Below are 23,864 nucleotides of genomic sequence, written 5' to 3' on the forward strand. Positions count from 1 at the left end.
GCTGGGACTGGGACAGGACAAGATGTCAAGCCCATTCGGAAGACAGTCTGATCAAAGTCCTTGTGGTTCATGCAAGAGGAGAGGACTGGCTGTCAAATGTTTCACTTGGAATGAGCGAAACAGAAAGGAACTCTGGGGTGACCTGAAAGAAAGAGGTCATCACCTGGAGAACACTGAAGGGGAAGGTTTTGTCAGCAAGACACTGGAGTAGTTGATGGAAGTACATCAGTGGTGGCTGTCCTGGAACAACGAATCTCTGAAGACCGACAAGCGGTAACCATTTCCCTTTCGAGCACCAAACCCTGGTGAACTTTATACTTGTTAAATTCTGTGCACAGTCTAAGAATTTGCCTGCAACCAGTGAACTTGGAGGAATGAGAAGTGAGATTGGACAGTGAATGACTGAACTTACACACACGTGCGCTTAAAATTAGAAGGGGGGGGGGGGGTAAGTAGGTCAATAGAGACAAGTTAAAGATCATTAAAAGCAACTTTTGTTTCAGTAACCATTTGTCTAATCTGGGCTCCTAATAAGAGGCCCTCGGTGACTCTGCAAAAGGACTCTCTTTCTCCTGTTAGGAGCACCAGGCCACCCTCAGCTCGCCTGATTCAGTTTGTCAGAAGATGCATCAGGAAACCTCTGGGATATGGAAGGAAGCGCAGTCCCAAAGCCTGCAGGCGCTGATTGTGGACCGGCCGGTCTGGCAGGGGTCCAGAGGACGGAAGGCTCGATTATATAACCGGGCTTGAGGACTCTCTCAAGGTGCTGCCACTGGGATCAGTCTCCGCAAGTCCGGATGTGAGCCGAAAGCTCTGCTGCATGCTTCATACTCCCACGGGAAGCCGGAAGCCCCGGGCGTATCCTAGCAACCGGTCGCGCGTTGATTGGCGGCCGCGGCCGGCGCCAGTTTCAAACTGACAGGCGGTTGGAGGCGCCGCGTCGGCTTCCGGTCCCGGCCGCTCGTTCTTCCCCCCCGCCTCCCACCTCCCCTCCGTGGCGCCATGAGCCAGGACGAGTCAGCGGCGCCGGGCAAGAGGAGGCCACGGCTGAAGCGAAACTCCTCGGCCCCTTCCAGCACGCCAGAGCCGCCGGACGGCAGCCTCCACCGGTGAGTGGGGGGGGGAGAGATAAAGCCCGGCGGCTGCACCGCCCATCCACGTCGGCGCCAAGCTCCCCCGCCCACCATCAAAACGTACCCCACCCCAATTACCCCTCCCCTTCACCCCCCCGTTACCCCTCCCCTTCACCCCCCCCAGTTACCCCTTCACCCCCCCCCCCCGGTTACCCCTCCCCTTCAACCCCCCTGGTTACCCCTCCACCCCCCCCCCCCCCGTTACCCCTCCCCTTCACCCCCCCCTCGGTTACTCCTCCCCTTCACCCCCCCTCGATTACTCCTCCCCTTCACCCCCCCCTCGATTACTCCTCCCCTTCACCCCCCCCCTCAGTTACTCCTCCCCTTCACCCCCCCTCAGTTACTCCTCCCCTTCACCCCCCCTCGGTTACTCCTCTCCTTCACCCCCCCCTCAGTTACTCCTCCCCTTCACCCCCCCCCCGGTTACCCCTCCCCTTCACCCCTCCTCGGTTACCCTCCCCGTCCCGTTCCCCCTCGGTTCCTCCTCCCCTTCACCCCCCCCTCGGTTACCCTCCCCGATTGCCCCTGCCTGTCCCCTTCCTCCTTGGTTACTCCTCCCCTTCACCCCCTCCCCCTCGGTTACTCCTCCCCTTCACCCCCTCCCCCTCGGTTACTCCTCCCCTTCACCCCCTCCCCCTCGGTTACTCCTCCCCTTCACCCCCTCCCCCTCGGTTACTCCTCCCCTTCACCTCCCCCTCGGTTACTCCTCCCCTTCACCTCCCCCTCGGTTACTCCTCCCCTTCACCTCCCCCTCGGTTACTCCTCCCCTTCACCTCCCCCTCGGTTACTCCTCCCCTTCACCTCCCCCTCGGTTACTCCTCCCCTTCACCTCCCCCTCGGTTACTCCTCCCCTTCACCTCCCCCTCGGTTACTCCTCCCCTTCACCTCCCCCTCGGTTACTCCTCCCCGGTTGTCCCTCCCTGTCCCCTCCTCCTCGGTTACCCCACCTCTCCTCCCCCCCCACACCCCCCGTAGCTGCAATTCTCTGCTGAAAACAAACTTCGTCCAGAGAATCATAATTTATTGTCGTGACATGTTATTGAAATGTGTTGTTTTGCTGCGGCATTATAGATGCAAAATGCCTATAAATTATATTTTAAAAATAAATTAGTGCAAAAGAAGAGAAAAATAATGTAGTGCCTTATTCATGGTCCATTCAGAAATCTGATGGTTGAGGGTAAGAAGCTATTTTTTTGCACCATTGCATTTTTGTCTTTGGGCTCCTGTACAGCACCACCTACTCGATGGTAGCGGTGAGGAGGGGTCATGGACTGGGTGGTGAAAGTCCTTGATGATAAAAGCTGCTTTCTTGAGATACCAACAGGGTAGATGTCCTCAAGGGTAGATTCAAGAAGGTACATTTCTACAGTGAAGACTGACAGGACACTATTATGGTCAAACGATAATTCTTCAGTTCCCATTTCCTCAGATGACAAACAATTAAGATTATTACAGTAAAGAAAAACTCAGCTGGTCAAACAGTGTACTTTATAAAGCAAAGATAAGGATATATAATGAATATTTCGGGCTTGAGCCTTTCAAAGTACGAGCAAAAGACGGGGGGAGGGCAGTGGGAAATGCACAGTCCCACAGGCAAGAGGCACACGAACAAACAAGGGATGGGGGTGTGGCTCTGAATGGAGAGGGAAAGGGGTAGGGAGGGAGAAGAGGGAGTAGGCTTGCAAAAACCTGAGCAGTCGATGTTAATGCCATCCAGTTAGAGAGTCCCCAGGCAGAAAATTGCTCCTCCAATTTACAGATGGCCTTTGTTTGAGAGTGGGGCACAGTATTGAAATGGGTGGCCCCTAGGAGATCCATGTCAATGATGCAAACAGACCGAAGGTGCCCACCAAAGTGATCTGGTCTCCATCCAGTCTCCCCAATGCAGAGAAGGCCACAACGGTTGTCTTGTTGACCTTCACCTCTTGTAAGCTGCAGGAAACGAAGCAATGATACCTTGTAGTTCAGCATCTGAGTTTGTGTAAACATAAGGATTGTCTTGATTTTTTCAGCTCAACCAATGACCTTAGCTCTGGAGTGTAGTCTGAAGAGTAGCTTTACTCCTGTAGGAAGTTTGTCAGAAAATAGGGTGAAACAGTGCAACAAGAAAGATCACACATTGGCACAAGTAATAGAATCACTGTCTTGCAGTTCTAGTGACCCAGTTCAATTCTGACACCTCACCTCCTGAGTTATCTGAGTCAAGTTTACACACCCTACCTGTGAGTTGTTACGCAGCAAAGACCGTGTCCACTGTTTCTCAATCAACAGAAACCATACTGTGATTTGTGGAGCAGCTCTTTGACTGTTGCAAGGAGCCAAACAAGAAGGACCTTGGTGATAACTTTCCCTTTGGCAGGCAGCAGGGAAATACCACTTCCCCGACTCATAGTTACTTGTTTCTTTCTTTGACAATGCGACATTTATGGCATCTGAGATACCCTGGTATAATCCCATTCTTCCCAAATATAGCCTGAATATTTCATAATCCTGTCCACAAAGACACCAACATTAGAATTTAATAGAATGGTTTCTTTTCACTTTGCTAGCAAAATCCAAAGCCATAATTGCCTTACTTAAAATGCATACCAGCATCTTGATGCTGATTTTTGAAATATTAACTGCTTTACAAATTACAGTAATTAAAAAAATAATTGTAGACATACAACGCAGCCCATAATCCTGTGCTGCCCAAATATCCCATTCAATTTACAACCCTGATAAGTTATGAAAGGTGGAAGGAAACCGGAGCACCTGGAGGAACCCCAAGCATACACAGGGAAAATGTATAAACTCCTTACAGCTGGATTTGAACCCCGGTCGCTGGCATTGTAATAATATTGTGCTAACTGCCTCACTATAACTGTGCCACCATTAAAACCACACATTTAGTCCATGGGGTCCCCAAATTTTTTTGGACCTTCATGGAATCCTTGGTACCTTATCATCCCCCATGGGTCAATGTTGGGCACTTTGGAGACCCCTAACTTAGTTCCTTCTGGGGACTCTAGCTTATCTATATACTTTAAACAGTGAAGATCACTTTGGCTTGAATTCTCCTTTCAATTCTGCCTGAATCAGAAATGGGTTCAAATCATTGAAGAAGTTTGATTAATCAGTTCCACTGTACTGTCTATCCCAGTAGTCAGGTCCTTCACACTCAAAAACTCATCTGGTCATTTTGTGCATATATTGAGAAAAATTGTTCATTATTCCCAAATGGTCTGCTGTGTGAGATTGAAGAACTTCGTTGTGTTCATTGACAGAACAGCAAAATCTAGTTTAAAAAAAAATTTCAAACAAATCTGAATCGTAGAACAGTATCCAATTTGCAGGTGGTCAGTCAAATCTAAAAAATCCACAAAAAGGATCTCCATCTGCAAGCTTCTATTTGGAGTGTTGAAATGTGCGAGATTAACTTTGATGCTCAAATGTGAACAGTGCTTGATAGTGTGGGAATGGCCATAGTTTTGTTTCCCTTTTATTTATTGTCACCCACATCTCATTCTACTGCATGACAGCTTAAATAATGATTAGGATTTGTAAAAATCAGGTATTGTGGCAGATGAAGTTTGTGTTCAACAAGACCACACCTGAAGTTGTCAACCAGTGAAGAGAGAAACATGTATTACAGTGTAATCAGGCTCAAAATAGGCACAAGACATGTGACCCAGCGTCATGACATCGGAAGTGCTAACGACCTCATAACTTAGCAATGTTGAGTAGGCTGGGGCATCTCACTAGACCTACAGGTGCTGCTGAGTCACTATGCCTCGTGGCTGTCGTGGCTAGTTTCCAGTTGATAGGAGGCTGTTGTGTCTAACTGTCAAAAGACAGGAGTTGTTAACGCTGGTTCTGCCCACTCCCTCCAAGCAAACTGTCTGTTTTTAGCTCATCATATGTATGATGTTATTGTTACATGCACCAAATTAGAAATGTTATGCATATATATGAACATTTCTAAAACCTGTTGCTGAATTAGTTAAACACTAGCAGTTGAAATTTTACAGCTATTTTCAGTATTCTTGGGGCAATTCATCATGCTTCTGTTCACATTTGTTTCATAGCTGAGTTTTCAATGGTCATCCAAGACATTTTTTTCCTGCTGAAGCAGCCAGCCTTAGCTCAGTTTTTTTTTTAAAAAGGGTTTCTCTTACAGGATATGTTAGAATAGTCATGGATAAAATATGTCTTTAAAAGAGATTGTGGGGATTTAGTTTAGGTTACACTTCACAAACAGAAGGCCATTTCATGTCAGGCCTCCACCTTGAGGCTGGCTACAAGAGTGGATAGAAAACTAAGAATTTAACTTCCAGACAGCAGCCCTAAAGGCTCTGGCCAACGGACAAGCTCCCCTGGGTCGTGCTGGACATCAGAACAGCAGCCAAGGAGGACTTGCAGGCATCCTCTGTAGATCCGGTCTACGGTGCACCCCTATCCCTAGCCGGTGAGTTCTTCTCCCCAACTCCAGACGCGAGCATCGGAAAGAGAGCACTGTTACAGGACTTGTGGGACAAATTGGCCACGTTTGCCTCCCTCCCCACCACAGCAATCAGCCAGCGTACATCCCCAAAGACTTAGCCACGACTGACTTTGTGTTCGTTCGGTGCAGCCCACACCCAGCCCCCCGCCAACGGTCCTACGAAGGCCCATACAAGGTCCTGTGCCATTCTGGCAAGACTTTCACTCTAGACATTGGGGGCAAAGAGGAGTTGTTCGCAGCGGACAGACTAAAACTGTCCACCTGGACCCCAGCCAACCAGTTGTGACCGTGCAGCTAAAGAAACAGCCAAAAGCAACAGGACGTTAAAGCCGGTTCTGGGTGGGGGTTGTGTGGCAGCGCACATCGCAACGCAGGCGAACTGGTTCCGTATGTGACGGCCGCGGTAGCGGAGCAGCCACGTTAATATGGTGCCATCAGGCTCGGGGATTCCTTGTGGCCTTGATCATCATGACATCACAGCTGATGAGGTGACATGGCGCGAGCTCGCCCTTAAAAAGCAGTGCACGAACTTTCAAATAAACAGTTGGAACTGAAACTCGCCTCAGTGTGTGGTTCTTTCCAATTTCACTCTTTGTAGCTACTGCTACATCTCATTTAAAATGCAAGAGCTTTGCTAAAGTGAGACATATTGCCACTGGTGACTTTGCAGAGATAATGTAACTGCTTTGGAAAGAACTTCAAAAGGAGGTGCAAATAGAACATAATGTTGATCATGTTCCGGCTCAGATGTGGATAAGATCTTTCGAAAATTGTGTTTGGAACTTTGGTAGAGTTTTTTTTGTTTTTTTTTATAAGCAGAGAAAGGAAAAAACAAATGCAAAATGGCAGGCTTGTTGAAAACCCCCATTTTGAAGACTGGTTATGAGTTCTGAGTTCAGCCTATTCAAAACCCTTGTAGTCCTTACAAGAGGAAATGGCTGGCTAGAGCGTTTCTCCTGAAATAAAGGAAATATGAGGAACTCTGGTGACCTGGAAAAAGAGGTTATCATTTGGAAAACCCGTGATGGGGCAAGTTTCTTCAGCAAGACACTGAAGTGACTGATTGGAGGAAAAGAAATATCTCTCTGAAACCAAGAAGAACCTTCTTGAGCGGTAACCATTTAACTTTAAGCATCAGAACCTGGTGGAAATTATAAATGTTGAATTCTGTGCACAGTATGAGAATTGCCTGATACCGGTGAACTTGGAGAAGTGAAAAGTGAATGATTGGATATTGAAACAGAGAAGGTTCCTGAACATATACACATAACGTACACGTACTAAGAATTAGAAGGGGGGTTAAGTTAATAGTAATAAGTTAAAGATTGATCCTGTTTTTATGTTTAAAGAAAATTAAAAGGAACTTTTGTTTAAGTAACCATTGTCTTGCTGCTGGGTTTTGAAGTCCTCTGGGCTCGTAACACGTAACTGGTTACCTTTGAAACTTTCAGTAATGCTGTGTTTTGAATCATAACTGCACATTTCAGAGTTTCTTTTTTTTTCCCCCAGTGTGTGATGCATTCATAATATTGTTAACTTGCCTGTGAGCTTGCTAAACTTCTGAAAGCATGTACAATGAACTGGGTGGGGATGCACTGACCTTTCATAAAGGGAAGTAATGAGCCAGTTGAATTTATACCGGAGTCAGAAAGAGCACAGGGCTGTATTAAACTGGGAAGCTTGAGGTTTTTAAACTGTTGGACTGGCAGATTTTCTGCACTGTTCAATGTTATTCTTAATAATAGTGCTACATGCTTTTAATTTGCCTTTTTTAAAAAGTTGTACAGTATTCTAATTTGTCCATTTTACCAGTGATATTGAAGGGTGCACAAGATCAGGATTTGTGGACATGGCTGACAACATCAGATGGTAAAATCCTTTAACATCACCACATTCGTGCAATCCATGGACCAGGTTGTGAATGTTTCATTCTAGATTTGAAAAAGTAAAACCCATGTTATCTGGAATTCAAGCAACCAGCAAAAAAAAGAGGAAAATAAATATTAATAAATAAGAATAAAATAATAGATTTTTAAAATCAGTTTAAAATTGTAAAAGTAAATGTTCTCTGAAATGACACTTACTGATGAGAGCAAATATCCAGCCAGTGGAGGGAGGGCCTTGGTCGGGCTTTGCTCGTAGCAGCTGTTTGAAGAAGGTTGTGTGAAACAGTGATGGCGTCGCCCAGGATGAGGAGCTGGTTGATGCCGCTCGCCGTTGGGGTGACTCTCTTAAAGTGTCTCCTTATCCCTGCTTAGTAAGAGTCGCCCATATCAGATACTTTATCTGTAAACTTGGGTGGGGGGGGGGGGGAATTATTTATAATACTATTTGTCTTTCGGGCGGCTCCCTGGAAGGGGAGGAACCTGCAGATGCAACAACGGTTAAATGTTTTCAAAGAATGTGACTGAAAATAAAGTAAAATGCTTTAAGTTTATAGATTCATACAAGTGAAGTTTGTTCAGTGTAAGTGCAATATAGTATTTCTCTCTTTTAAATTGCTTATTCCCAATTCAGGTCCATTAGGTAGGCATTGTAAGAGTAAGTCTCAAGCATTCGGAAAGTACTCTTATCAGGAATCTATCAATCACTCTCAGAATGTAATGAGGTTTTTACTCTCCGAATGTGGTGCTGTTATGAGTAGCAAAGACAAAGCCACCTTTTAGAAATCTAAGAGATACAATATCAAGACAGCCCTAGAATGCATCCATGTCTCTTAGAATGACATAAACATGCAATAATAGATGATGTATGGAGAAAATTATGGCCAGGGTTTTCAACCCTGAAAATTCTCATTGTCAAACTGTCAACAGAAATTGGCTTTGTGGTAGTCCATGGAATCATAGAAGAGCTCAAATCTGAAGATACATTAGAACTTGAACAAGTTCACTGGAGAAGCAAGAAGCCACCAACAAACCACCACCATTGGAGCTTGCCACAAAGAGATTTTGCGTTACCAAGAAAATGACAGCTGGTTTCAAAGATGTTAGTCCCAACATGGAGTTCATGAGCATTGCTGAAATTAATCAGTTGAAGAAAATGTGCTGTCTCGATATCCATTAATGCCTTTCTTAAGCCTTTCAACATCCACCAAAGAAGAACCCTGGCATTCAAAGGTATATTCCCCAAGTTCAGAATCAGCACCCACCACCATCTGAACACTGGAGATAACTGTCTTTTACCTCTGCCACTGGACCTAGGAACATAGGAACAGGAGTAGGCCAAAAATGGCCCATCCAGCCTGCTCCGCCATTTAATAAGATCTAATTTATGACCTCACTCCACCTCCCTGCCTTCTCCCCATATCCCCTAATTCCTCTATCATGTAAAAGTTTATCTAACCAAATTTTAAATAGGTTTAATGAAGCAGCCTCAACCACTTCCCTGGATAGAGAATTCCAAACATTCACTACTCTCTGGGAAAAACTATTTTTCCTCAGCTCTGTCCTAAATCTACTCCCCCGAATCTTGAGACTGTCTCCTCTCGTTTTAGTTTCCCCGGCCAGCTCAAAAAACCTTCCTACATCTATCCTATCCGTACCCTTCAGAATCCTATGTTTCTATAAGATCTCTCATTCATCTGAACTCGAGTGAATACAATCCTAGACGATTTAATCTTTCATCATAAGTCAACCCCTTCATCCCAGGGATCATACAAAGTCAGAATTGCCCCTTTCATGTCTGCTCAGCATTGAAATGATGGCAGACCACACTATGAATTCCCTTCCATTCACAGTTAGTCACAAATCTGGCTCACACAAGATTCTTTCACTCTCCTTTTTGAGGAAAAAGGTTGTGTGGACTCCTGAATCTCCAAGAGAAAGTGTAATTTTACATGTCTTACTGAGCTCGAGTTCTAGATTCTCCCACAAGATGTGTTCACTGTGTCAAGATACTTCTCAATTTTCTGTTATGTTTAGTGAGTAGGGTGCATTATGTTTTAAGACATAAGCAATAGAAGCAAGAGTAGGCCATCTGTCCCATCCAGCTTGCTCCACCATTCAATTTGATCATGGTTGATAGGCTCATGCCCACCTACCTTTCCCCCATATCTCTTAATTCCTCGACTTTGTAAAAATCTATCCAACCTTGTCTTAAATATATTTACTGAGGAAGCAATCACTGCTTCAATGGGCAGTTTTTAAATAATAATTTTATTATCTTGATACATGATTGTTGTTAAAACACTTTTTTAATATTGTGTTGATGTATTTAAAATGCTTGTTTTTTTTTGACTGAGATTCTTGAATTCCAGAATCCAATCAGAGGTTTTACATTGAAACTAATGGATAATGACATTTTGATTTACTAATTTTCACATTTATAATAGGTTTTCCTTCAAGTAACCCTTCATAACCTGAGTATCCAGTAGAGTGCAGCAAAGACTCTGAGATGTGTAGTAGCAGAGCCACCACATTTTAGTCAGACAAGTGCGGACACGATTGTATTGTTAACTTTAGTGAGATTGGATCCAGATGGAATTAGTGAATAATTGTTGGAGCTGGAGTTAACCAATAACTTGCCTGCAGGCCTCATTGACATTTGCAGCAAGAGATTTGCATCAGAGTGATGGAAATCTTTGCAAATCCAGACAAAAGAGAAGAAGAGATTTGCCTTTTGAATTTGCTGAATCGAAGAGCAGGAAATCAATCAACTGTTGTAGTCAACTTTGATGACTGTGCAAATCGTCCTTCGTTACGACAGCATTATGATGCTTTTACATATATAAACTGATAATAAAGGTTAATATAACAGTTTATATTTTCCCATGGGCAATAAATGTACCTAGTTTTCATTTAACTAAACGGCGTCAGTTTTCGTTAAAGTTGCAAGACGAATACATAGTGTTGAAATGATGTGATAAGGACATCACAGGTAAAACCCTCCTCACCATCAAAAATCTATACAGAGAACGCTGCCATCAGAGAGCAGCAGCAATCATCAAGGATCCACACCACCCAGAACACACTGTTCTCACTTCTATTATCGTGAAGGAAGTATACCGCGGTGCCACAAGACTTGCACCATCAGGTCAGGAACAGCTGCTACCCCTTCGCCAACAGACTCTTCAACAATAAACTCGATCAGCAACTCATTTAAGGACTCTTCCTTTTGCATTTTATTAATTATTTATCCTCTCTATTGCACAGTCAGTCTGCTGACATTTCTTTATTTGTTTACATGTGTATATATCTTCTTGAGCACAGATTTTGCACTACCAGTAGGTGGAAAAACAAAATCTCGGGGTTGTATATGATGTCTTCTGACAATAAATTTGAACTTTGATAATCTGGTCTTTACAAATCTGAACTGTCAAATAACATGCATGGTATGCATGCTTACAAACCAAGTCATTTGGTATCGGAGGTTAAATATGAGAAATGTATTTTCACTATTATTAAGCATCAACTAATTATTCTACCCTTCCATCTAAGACTGGAAATAGTGATCAACCTTTGGCTAACTGAAAACAAAAATGATTTGCTGATGGTTAGGTGGTGGAGATTGCAGAAATCCACACTTTCAGCGCAAGTACAGACTCCTGAGGGTAAAAATGACTTTCTAGGGTGTACCTGCTCAGTTTCATTCCTCCCCTCTGGCATTCAACTAAGTAGAAGCTGCAAGTTTTGATTAAATTGAGATTCCATATGGTAATTTTCAGCTGGTCTTTGTGAATTTTGAGAGGATATTTCACCTCGTAAAGGAATTTGGGATGAGGAGCATGGTTTCAGAAAGTCGTATAGGATCATGGAGAATAGGAGCAAGGATAGGTGATCTGGCCCTTGTAGCCAGCCCTCATCTTGACAAAAAATCACATCTTGACCTCCACTCCAATTTTCCTGTCATATTTGATTCTTATTGATGTTATTTTTTTTTTACTTTTGGTACTCCAATGTAAGAGTAACCAGGGACTGAGGAACTTGCGTAACTGAATTATGTTTTTTAACTCATGGAGTGATTGGCAAACATAATTCAATTTTCACCTGTTTGCTGCACTTGATAGAGCAACTTCAATAACTGCAGAATGTCCCAAAAGACTTTTCAGCCTATTAACTTAAAGTAGATGCAATAATAATTCAAGGATAGTTGATTTGAACAGTGGCGTGATAATCAGTTGGCAATCAGACTTCTTTGGGAATTACTATCGACTGAAGTATGAGAAAACCTTGCTGTTCTTTTAAAAACAGTGACAACTGGTTTTCTTGACAGTTGGTCTAATTCTCTTTTATGAAAAGCCTCTCTTGGCTCAGATGCACTTCATTTTCCAGTGTAATAAATTGGTGATTACAAGTACAATGTTTTAAGTTAGTTACAAAGTTTTGAAATCAAGATGTATAGGAAGACCAGATGCTCCAAGTAGTGGAAATGTGGAAAAAAGGTTCCCTTGTAGCCTTCTGCTACACGAAGAAAGACACACGCTCGCAGTGTGGAAGGTTAAGATCTGACTTTATTGAGGCTGGAAATGCACCTTTTATACAGTTGAGTTTCCGCCGTTTGGTTGATGGCTGAGATCACTTGCCTGAATAACAAAAATGGGATTCCTGCCCACGGGAACATTCTTGCATCTGAATGCCCTTCTTCCCCAGCCTGGTGTTGCTCTGTTAGCTGGGCAGCCTGGCCAACGCCACTTTAGGACTGCTGGTCTTGTACTGCTCCAGCTTCCAAGCGCATCAGTTTGCTATGCTAGGGGTCGCATTAGTGAGTTATGCCGCTGTTTATTACCACGTGTTTTGCTGGCACAATCTCTGCGGTTGTGGGCCGCCACACCTTCCTGAGACCTGGCAATTGTGCAACACTATTTCTCAATAATTTACGCTGTCCTGCCTGCTCCTGAGCAATTGCAAACATTTACTCATCAAGAGTATCATTAAATAAGGTGGTTCTGAAAATATTGTTTGTGACAGCGTATACATCTTAATATTGTGGATTTGCCATGGATACCCTCTGAAAATTAATAAACCATTATTTGAGCAATTGTAAAAAATATTATGTTGAGGAAGACACTGATTATTCAAGGATTTGAGCTTTGAAGGAGCATTTAATTGATGTAGAATGGAAATCAAAGATGTTCCAGCTTGAGAAGGAGCTAATTTTGGAACTATGAAGAATATAATAAACACAAGGTTACTCATGATACAGTATAATTGGTTACACAGGTTATATATCACGCCCCAAAAATTAAATAAATGGGATCCAACAGTATCAGACAGATGTTTTCGCTGTAAGAAGGAAACGGGAACAACAGTACTTGCAATTTGGGCCTGTGAGAAAGTGGAAAAATTTTGGGAAGATCTAAATCAGGTATTGAATAAAATCACAAAAAGCAACATCCCAAAAAATCCAGAGATCTTTCTTCTAAGTAATATAAGAAGTAAGGAATTAGGCCTCCAATTGGATAAAGCACAAAGATTTGTTATGATAGCCTTAGCAGTAGCAAAAAAAAATGTATAATGTCAACTTGGAAGATGGGAGGGAGCCCTGAGAATACAGCAATGGTACATGGAAATGAATAAATGTATTCCATTGGAAAAAATAACATAATTTAAAAAATAAAGTCACATTATTTGATCAAATTTGGGAACTGTACATGGAATACAACAGAGAGAGCCTACCGCGGACCTCCACCCCCTAAAATGATAGAATGATAAGAAGACGAAATGAACTGACCCAGTGTGTAAAAGTAGGTGACACAATTTTCTTGTTTATTTTCATTGTGTGATGACATTGTGTTTAATGGTTTTATTGTATTGTATATGTTGAACGTTTAATGGGTTTGGAGGGAGGGGGAGAAAATGCCACTGTCTATATTTAAGATGGAAATGTTTATGTATTTTGAATGATATGGTTCACAGTGTGAAAATTTTTTTAAAAATTAAAAAAAGAGGAGCTAATTTGAATGTGCTCTCCGTTCACAATTATCAGATCTCAATGAACATTGTTTTGGTTTTGTTAGCAAAATGGCTTTCTATTATTTCTCAAAGCCTGTGTTTTGTTTAAAGTCAATCATGCTTGTTTTTGGTCCGAGGTGGGATGCAAATTTATTTTTATAACTGCATTCTCAGTTACTAATGTAGATAATACTGGCTGTACACATTGCTTTCATAAAGCTGGTCTTGATGGAAAGATGATTTATAAAGAAACTCATTTTTTGGAAGTCGTGAAAGTGCATTTGAAATACTACGCTTGTAGAGAAAGAAACACAACTGACAATTTTCCACATACCAAAAAAAAAATGATTATGATCAGATATGTGTGTTTGATTTGGGGGGGGGGGGTTTGTTGAAGGGGTGTTATTAAAGTAAGCCAGATCACTTCAGAAAACACTCATTTTCTTCAAGGTAACATTGTGGAATTTTCTCATCCACTAAAAGAGCACATTTACCAATCACTCCTAAAATAGGACCTTGAACAAAATAACATTCCCTTAATATTGCACTTGGGTTTTTGAAAAGGTTATTGAGTCAATTCTCTCCACATTTCCATTGAACTGAGAACTTTCTGCTGGATTACTTTGGGATATGGGCTCCAAGTAAAATCTGTAAACATTTTGTGGTAGATTCTAGGTTTTAGACACATTTGTTTTATGAATCCAGTCACGACACGTCAACGAGATGGTGAACTAAGATTTGGCATGCCTGCCTTCATCAGTCAGGATATTTAAAGAGATAGAACATCATGTTACAACTGCACCTGACGTTGGTGAGACCACATCGAATTCAAGTTGCTTACCTACAGGTCATTAAACTGGAGAGGGTGCAGAAAGTGGTTGAAAAAATGAATTGGGATTGGAGGGTTGGAGCAATTCAGAGAGACTGGGTAGGCTGGGGCTTTTTATCCTTAGAGCATTGGAGGCTAAGGGTGATCTTTGTCAAGGTATATAAAATCATGAGGTGAATTGTCACAGTCATTTTTCCATGGTAAGAGTTTAAAACTGAAGGGCACAGATTTAGGATAAGAGGGGAAAGGTTTAAAGGGGTCATTGTTGAAGGACAACTTTTTCAGATAGATGATGGTGGTGGGTATTGGAAACAAGTTGCCAGAGGAAGAGATGGTACAATTACAATGATTAAAATAAGAGAGGAAAGGTTAATGGAATATGGGGCCAGCTCAGATAAGCAACTTGGATGACATGGATGAGTTGGATTGCAAAGCCTGTTTCTGTGCTGTATAGCTCAAAGTATCCCATGGAATCTTGCAGTACATATATATAATCTTTTTCCCATTATTCCTTTTCATGTATTTTACACCATGGGGTTGCCATTGTTGGAGGGGGCTGTGGACACGTGCATGGCCTTCAGATCAGTAAAAAATTACAATAAATCAGGATATTAATTTGAAACTCCAACCACATTCTATGCTATAGTAGGACTGGAATGGTGATTGTCTTGAATGGTGAAGTGCTAGAGGGTAGATGGTGTTTGGAACTTGATTTAGATTTGGTGTGTTGCCTTTAGAATGTTTATAAATATTCCAAAATATTTATATTTTAAATTATATATTTATGTATAGATGTGATTATTCTGTACTGTAGTTTGTGTGTGCACTGTGGTCAGAAGAAACACTATTGTCTGCTTGTATTTTTTTAGACACGCAGCAGGGTATCCGGTCCTACTGGCGCACGACCCAAGTAAATCAATTAACCTACAATCTCTTTTTTTTTTTTGAAGGGTGGGGGGAAACCAGAGCACCCAGAGGAAACCCACGCAAAGATGGGGAGAATGTTCAAGCTCTGTACAGACAGTGCTGGCCCTCACTGGCGCCGCATCAGCATTGTACTAACCGTGTCACAGCCATGTACATACAGTCAGATGTTGATAAGCATACTTGAGAAGTTTGAGGGGGAAACACTGTTCATGTTTATCAAGTGACTTCCTATTTGAAATTATGCTAACAAAAATTCTAAGCAAAATTTATTGTTCTCATCTATCCTTTAACCTTTTGCCATGTTTCCTATTGGCCTGTATTTGCTGGCAGTAGAGGAATGGAAAAGTCATGTTGATGTAGGCAAGATTCTGAGAGGAATTTATGGATTGTACAGAGAGGTTGTTTCTTTAGATTAGGAATTCTAATACGATTAGGTACCTCAGTGCTGAGGTAAGGAAGTTGTCTTTTATTTGAGTATTTCTAAAATCTGGAATTCTCAGTACCAGGAGGCTGTGGGTGTTTTATCATTGAATATGACATTGATATTTTCTTTTTGACAGTTTAAGGAACTAGAAATGTGTTCTCTATCTAAGGAAGAAATAAATGATGTTGTCCTGTTGAAAATCAATTAATTCCGAGTAAGACAATTCTGCACACATTTTTTGGTATCCTTTGAAAACTTTGTTTCCTTGCATAACAGCACTATTCTAGATATTCATAGCACTTTATTAGCAAAAAACCTTGTAAATGATGTTACTGGTGGTGCAATGCGATGTCTGCACTGAGGGTGTTGGCTTTGTCCATCTGGGAGATGACCTTTTCAATTTGCTGTCCAAATAGTCAACCTTTCGAAACTGGGTTCCACTGAAACTGACAATTAAAGGGCCAAAAGTAACTGCATTATTTAATATAGCTGATGTCTGTGAGCTCAAACATAACCTTGTTCAGAGATGTAGATCCTTCCAAATCTCAGGATCATTCCAAGCTGCTGCTTCTGATCTCATTTCACAGTTTAATCCTCTCAACTGGTTTAGTGAGGTGGTCCAATCTCTGGGAGTGGAGACTTAATTTTCATTGACTAGTCCCTTAGTATGCACGAGGCAGATTGGGTCCTACATTGCTGAGTCCGCTCTGTGCAACCATAATAGATAGGTCATGTCCTTAGAAACTTCCCTGGCAACTTCTTACAAGGTGAGCTGGTTGTAGCCCTGGGGGCTTCTCTCACCTTTATGTAAAGGAAATGCCTCCTGAAATCATCTATCTATCCAGGTTTCTAGAATAAAGAATTTGAGGATCAGATTAGAAAGTGAGCAGGAGAGAGGATCTTAATGAATGGTAGAGAAAGATTTTTGTTTTAATTCCATTTGAAATATCCGTCATGAGAGTAATTTTGCTTTCTGTTATATCTGCTAAATCTCTGGGTCCTGCAGTAATAAAGAGCTATTGTCGACACATTTGGTTCTTCTGACCCTCCCGACTCTTGTTTTGTTATCTGAGCTTTTTCCTCATTCCAATTGCTCAGTTGCCAAAACAAACAAGAGGGACCTGGTCATTTGAGGAACGTAGGCAAAACTATTGCTTACTTATGTGAAACTTTTAGACAAGATGTCATTTTCTTAGCATGCAAGATGATGAAATTTGCTTGCTGGGTAGAACACCTCATTCTAGCTCTTCACCAATCCAAGCCCATCCTGAAGAATTGTTTTCTTTTATAAAAAAAAAGCTTAATTCTGTGATTATATGCCAACATTTATTTTGAAAATTAGCCTTCGCCAATGAAGGTGCAGTAACAAAGAATGTTGAAAGTGAGTTGTTCACCCAAAATGTCACTGATCTTGAAGTTTATGGTAAATGGCAAAGTGCTAGTTCGGCATTCAAACAATAGACTTCCTGGGACATCGCATCACCCCAGAGGGAGCCACGCCACTACCTGACAAGATGGAGGCCATTCAGAACTTCCTGAAGCCAGGCACGACCAAAGGACTACAGGAGTTCCTGCGGATGGTCAACTTCTACCATCCTTTCTCCCAGAAACTGCCATCCTCATGCAGCCCCTGTGCAGCCTTGTCAAACTCAGCGGCAAGATGCTGCAACGGATGCCGGAGGCCACGGGAGCTTTCCACACACCACCAAGTCAGCACTGGCGAAGCCCATGGAACTGGCACATCCAGATCCCACCTCCCCCCTGGCCCTCACAACAGACGTTTCAGACAGAGCAATGGGTGTGGTGCTAGAGCAATGGGTCGACAAACAAAGGCGACCCCTCGCCTTCTTCAGTAAGCACCTCCAAACACCAGAGCTCAAATACAGCGCATTTGACGTGAACTGCTGGCCTTGTACCTGGTGATGTGGCCCTTCTGCTATATGCTAGAGGGGAGAGTGTTCACCACCTACACAGACCACAAACATGCTGAGCAAGGTTCGGACCCGTGGTTGGCAAGATAATAACGGTACCTCTTCTACGTTTTGGAATTCACCCTGGATATCCACTATGTCGGAGTCATTTCGGCGTCCTGACCCACATCATATTGGACCGAGGAGCGCAGTTCACCTCCTCCCTCTGGACCAATCTGGTGAAATTCTGCCGCAGCCAGGTCCACCATACGACGGCCTTCCTTCCCCTAGCAAACAGACTGGTCGAATGGTTCCACCGCCACCTGAAGGCCGCGTTGAAAGCCCGAATGACTGGGCCAAACTGGATGGACAAGCTCCCATGGGTACTGCTCGGGATCCGCATGGCACCGAAGGAGGATGTGTCAGCATTATCTGGAGAGATGGTAGACAGTGCGCTGCTCTCCAACCCAGGGGACCTACATTTCAAACCCCACCGACCCACAGACCAGAGCATTAGGCATCCTGCACAGTCTGAGAGAGCAGACTGAAGATCCATGTGCTATCTCAATAGTGTAAATGTAACAGGAAAGTTACCCAGCCAGCCATGTTCCAGCGGATCTGCAGTCCACCCACTACATTTTCTTACGCAAAGGACAGGCCCCCCCCCGTGCCTGTTTGAAGGCCCCTTCAAGGTACTGCAAAGAGACGGCGTGGTGTTCACATTGGATGTTGGTGGCCGACAGGACAGATTCACAGTCAACCGCCTCAAAGTCGCGCACCCGGCTCCAATCTGCCGGCCCCGGACTCCTGGGTTAAACACAGAGGTAGACCGCCCAAAGACTAAGTCAGACCACTTAGAGAGCAGTGGGGATTCTTGGGGGGGGGGTGTAGCGGGCTGAGCAACCGTGCACGTAAACGGGCCAAATCGCTGCAACATGCAGCTGGTCCAAGATGGCGCAGGCTCCCCATCCCTCCCGAGGAGCCCGCGCCTAGCACCACGTGCAGGCTCAGGAGCCCTCCACTTCTGCGTACTGGCCTGCCGGCTGGAGTGTGACACCACGATGCGATGATGTCACTTCCCGAAGCCGGCGGGTATGTAACCAGAGTAGGTGGGCCAGCGCGGAGACGTGGCAAATTCAAACCAATAATGTCATTCTTGGTTCACCCTCATGCTGTGTGGATGTCTCTTTACTCGGTACCTGACAATAGATACCTAACAATGCATTATTCTAATGTGATTGAAGTTGATATTGTTGACATGTACACATTGATGACAGCCAACTCTACATTTCCACTACTTGTCTCCACCTCCTGCTGGCTGATTTGCTACAATATATCCAATGCCACTACAATATATCGGACCAAATGAAGAAATACTTTGCCACTATATTTTTAACAAATGCAGTTCCACAGAGAGTGAAAATTTTAGAATGAGGGATTGAAATGCTGGTGCTGTTCCCCTGCTTTTGTCTTGGAATTGTTGCAGAGTGAATATTGTATCCACTCTGCATGAATGTGATTTGGGAAACAGGACTTGGCCATTGGGAGTAAATAGTTGAGGGAAACCCTGGTGATGGACAGCTTCTCTGTAATTTAGTGCAGTAAAGTTGGTTTCCTTTCCTGAAGATGGTCTTGAGGTCCAGATGAGAGTGAAAAGGCTGTGGGTTGTAATTGATGCTCTTGTGCATTGGGGATACTCTCTGCCGCCAAGGCTTTGTTATTTTTTTAGTTTGGGTATATCCTTCTTGAAATCTTATCAGTCATCAAGTAGCATATTGAGATACAACAGAATGCTGACCAGGAATGAACTTTGACTTCAGTAAACCCTGGGACATTTTGTATTTCATACAGGATTTCTGGTGTTTGTACCTTACAGATCTCTCGGTCAGTGTTTGTTTTGTTGGTTGAATTCCAAGATCATTGAAACAAAAGATTATATTTCTATTAAAATTAAGAATTGAATTTATTTTTGTAAATTAGTTGTGAATTGTTAGCAGCCCCTTTTCAAGCTAACTTTTAAATTCACATTTCACCCCCATTGGAGTGAAAACATGGCATTGCTCTAGTAAGTTCAGGGTCAAGCATCAGTGGATACTTTCACCTGTAGAATTTTCTCTTGTGTGAATAATGATACACATTCATCATTTGTGCAGAACTGTTGTAAAAAGGTTCAGTGCAAAGTGATTTGTGTGTTGTGCAATCTTCTCATTTTAATTATTTTTAAATTGTGTGGAACATGTCGTGTTCATATAAAACTACAAGAAAATATTTTAAAACGAGTATGATTTTAACTTCAAATAATGAATTAATTGATGGGATTGTTGTATAAATATCATTTGTATAGGAATATTTACTAACAAAAGAGCCTTGTATATAAATCATCATGGTTAGTTTCAAATGAAAGAAAAAGTGAAATGTGAAATCAAGTTTTAGAAGAGTTCAAATCCAAGTAAAATTTTGATGTCAAGCAGATGAATGTTGTTGGTACTCAATAAACACAACTTGGTCAGGATATCAATTTTAAATCCAGAAATAAATTTTCATATAAATTAATATTGTTACTCCTTGTCCAATTTTTGTAGTTTCTGTCACTAACGTTGGATGTAATTTTGCCATTCTGTAGATGGTCGACACGTGTTTATTGGCCTTATCAGTTCATAAATGGCAAAGGGCTTCTTGTTTGTTAGATCTGCTCATAACATTTGCCTGAAGAAGGTTCTTCGTTAATGAAATTGTGCCTTGGTGTACAAATGTGGGTTATGTGAATTCTAGGTTTGGTTAGTAAATGTGAAGGATTTAAGGTGGTCTGGACTCATTTAGCTGAATTACTTTCCTGTTGCATTTACACTATTGAGATAGCACATGAATCTTCAACTTCTAATTTGCTGAGCCATAAACCATGGACTCTGTTTTTTAGGCCTCCTCTCCGACGTGGAAGTTCCTTCACCTTTCTGACCCCAGGACCATGGGATTTTACTTTGGTAAGTATTTCAACAGATATTTGTGATGCACCTTAACTGTTCTCATGAATATTTTTGTCTGCTAAAATTTAATGTAAAAGTTCACTAGTTTCAAACATGGTGGTCATATTTGTCTCTACAGTTACATAGTTAGCTTCGTTCAAAGACTACTGTCACTTTCAATGCAACCTTGTGTCCATAAACCTGCTGAATTGTGTCATTTAAATTAATTTTGTGTACATACAATTTTCATAAGAGCCTTTGTGGAATATGCAGCACATCTTTGTTTCAATTCTGTTCCCTCTCTCAAATCTACATTAGCACTGCTGCCTGAACATCTGCAGAATTCACAACTTTCACAAGAAAATAGGAGTAGGACGGAGCCTTCAAGCATGCCCCACCAAAGGAAAATTACAAAGGGCAAACCCACCACGGAAAAAGATAATGTCTGTAATTACACAAAGATGGGTGGCAGGTTGATGATTGATAGAATTTTTTTTAAATTATTCCTGTTGTGACCAGTTTAAGAGTGGAGAAGCATCATCGATTGTTCTGAACTTGTCCTAGTCTAGAAAAATACTGGAGAGAAGCTTGCTGTACTTTATCAAAAAAATGTAATATATATTTAATACCAAACCCTTTGGTGGCCCTCTTCAGTACAATGGGGGGGAATGATACTTCTTTGTCTTTGGTTCAGAGTTATGCTATCTCTTTCACCTATCTTTTGGTGAGATGGGCAATGTTACTTTAATGGAAGGATGCTGCCCCGCCTACTCATGATCATATCTTGTTTGGATATGGAAAAAATTCATTATTCAGTTAATAATTCAGATACAAGATTTCAGATGTTATGGGGGTCATTTATGACACTTTCTTATTTTATAATTTCACTTCAATGTAATTAAATTGTCTGTTTCGTATTTTTTTTCTGTTGTTTTTCAATTTTTTTTCTACCTTTTTCTTTTACTAGTTATAACATTTGGCAACCCTCAGGCAAGAATTTTGAGTTTTTCTTTTTTATTATTTTTTCCTTTTTTTCTAGATACATTTTGTTAATAGCTCTTTTTATAAAAATATATAGTACCTGGAATATGAATTATGAATATGATTTACAAATTGTGCATACTTTTGATATATTGAATGTTTTATTAATTTTGTGTAACTGCATATCATTATATCAAATTGTATTATTCATAGAAGTTCATTAATATCAATAAAAATATTTAAAAAGAAAAATTATGAATGGCTAAAAGATTAAGAAGGAAAAAAATCTTCAAGTATGAGACAAGGGTGGCCAGAAATGTAAAAATAAAAAGTAGAAGTTTTAAAAGGAACATTAACAAAGTGACTGTTGGTCCTATAGAAAACAAATCTATGGAGTAACAGTTGAAAACAAGAAGATGGTAGACAAATTAATCATTTCATTTTGCATCAGTTTTTAAGAGAGAGGGTACCAGTAATGTCCCAGTAAAGGCTGTTGATCTGAAATGGTAAGGAAAATTACAGTTATTGGGGATATTATAATTGGAGTTGCAGCCTGATAATGGTGTTTCTGAAGGACTTAGTCCTTGAGTCTTAAAATGTCCCTAATTCTTTAGATTTGTGGAAAGTTCAACGAGGTTCAGAAATATAACAAATATAAATCCATTACTCAAAAAAGAAGCAAGATAAAGGATGAGGCTACTGGACATGAGGGTTGCATGTCAATAAATGAACTTTGTATGCTATTATTAAAGATGTTATCTTTCAAGATATTAAACAATGAAGACGCTCTTTACATCCGGTATCGCACAGATGGCAGTCTCTTCAATCTGAGGCGCCTGCAAGCTCACACCAAGACACAAGAGAAACTTGTCCGTGAACTACTCTTTGCAGACGATGCCGCTTTAGTTGCCCATTCAGAGCCAGCTCTTCAGTGCTTGACGTCCTGCTTTGCGGAAACTGCCAAAATGTTTGGCCTGGAAGTCAGCCTGAAGGAAACTGAGGTCCTCCATCAGCCAGCTCCCCACCATGACTACCAGCCCCCCCACATCTCCATCGGGCACACAGAACTCAAAACGGTCAACCAGTTTACCTATCTCGGCTGCACCATTTCATCAGATGCAAGGATCGACAATGAGATAGACAACAGACTCGCCAAGGCAAATAGCGCCTTTGGAAGACTACACAAAAGAGTCTGGAAAAACAACCAACTGAAAAACCTCACAAAGATAAGCGTATACAGAGCCGTTGTCATACCCACACTCCTGTTCGGCTCCGAATCATGGGTCCTCTACCGGCATCACCTACGGCTCCTAGAACGCTTCCACCAGCGTTGTCTCCGCTCCATCCTCAACATCCATTGGAGCGCTTTCATCCCTAACGTCGAAGTACTCGAGATGGCAGAGGTCGACAGCATCGAGTCCACGCTGCTGAAGATCCAGCTGCGCTGGGTGGGTCACGTCTCCAGAATGGAGGACCATCGCCTTCCCAAGATCGTGTTATATGGCGAGCTCTCCACTGGCCACCGTGACAGAGGTGCACCAAAGAAGAGGTACAAGGACTGCCTAAAGAAATCTCTTGGTGCCTGCCCCATTGACCACCGCCAGTGGGCTGATATCGCCTCAAACCGTGCATCTTGGCACCTCACAGTTTGGCGGGCAGCAACCTTTGAAGAAGACCGCAGAGCCCACCTCACTGACAAAAGGCAAAGGAGGAAAAACCCAACACCCAACCCCAACCAACCAATTTTCCCCTGCAGCCGCTGCAACCGTGTCTGCCTGTCCCGCATCGGACTTGTCAGCCACAAACGAGCCTGCAGCTGACATGGACTTTTTACCCCCTCCATAAATCTTCGTCTGCGAAGCCAAGCCAAAGAGAAGAAGATTACAGGGCACTGAAACCTTTTAAAGTACTTAGAAGTAACTTGTCAGTGGCTCTACCCAGACTGCCTTACTCTGGAATGTCAGTGACTGTTGGGCAGACCAAAGTATGAATTGTACCAAATAAATATTTATTTCACTGGGTTCCTGGGATCCACTGGTAAAGTAGATAAAACTAAGGCTACTAATATAAGAGGAGAAAACAAATAGTAAATTCAAAAAAGCCTCTTTTCCAACAGTGTGTTGAGAAACTTGCATTAGTTTGCTCTTTGCTACTTATTGTACAGGTTGCTACTAGTTTTAAAGCAAAGTGGTTTCCTGTTATCTTTCCCCACCCCCATAAATGTTTGATCCCAATTTGAAATCAGAATGTATGAAATAGTACAAATGACTTCAAAGCTCAAAATGTTGTCAATATTTGAATTAACTTTTTGAATGAGCTATGTAG

The 23,864-nt window shown here is 42.2% G+C and overlaps 1 protein-coding gene across 3 annotated transcripts in view; it reads left to right on the top strand.

Moving 5' to 3' along the window:
• Nucleotides 1-940: 940 nt before the first annotated feature.
• Nucleotides 941-23,864, top strand: part of net1 (neuroepithelial cell transforming 1) — a 79,380-nt gene continuing 56,456 nt past the window's right edge. For 2 of the 3 annotated variants that reach the window (XM_069909194.1, XM_069909195.1), the window contains exons 1-2: nt 944-1,109; nt 20,513-20,576. In XM_069909194.1, coding sequence (XP_069765295.1) covers nt 1,003-1,109; nt 20,513-20,576 — 171 coding nt within the window. In that variant the 5' untranslated portion in view covers nt 944-1,002. Of the gene's footprint in view, nt 1,110-20,512; nt 20,577-23,864 lie in introns of all 3 variants that reach the window. The other variant, XM_069909198.1, reaches the window with a different exon arrangement.

This window comes from Narcine bancroftii, chromosome 13 (assembly GCF_036971445.1).
Source record: "Narcine bancroftii isolate sNarBan1 chromosome 13, sNarBan1.hap1, whole genome shotgun sequence".
NCBI classification, from domain to species: Eukaryota; Metazoa; Chordata; class Chondrichthyes; order Torpediniformes; family Narcinidae; genus Narcine; species Narcine bancroftii.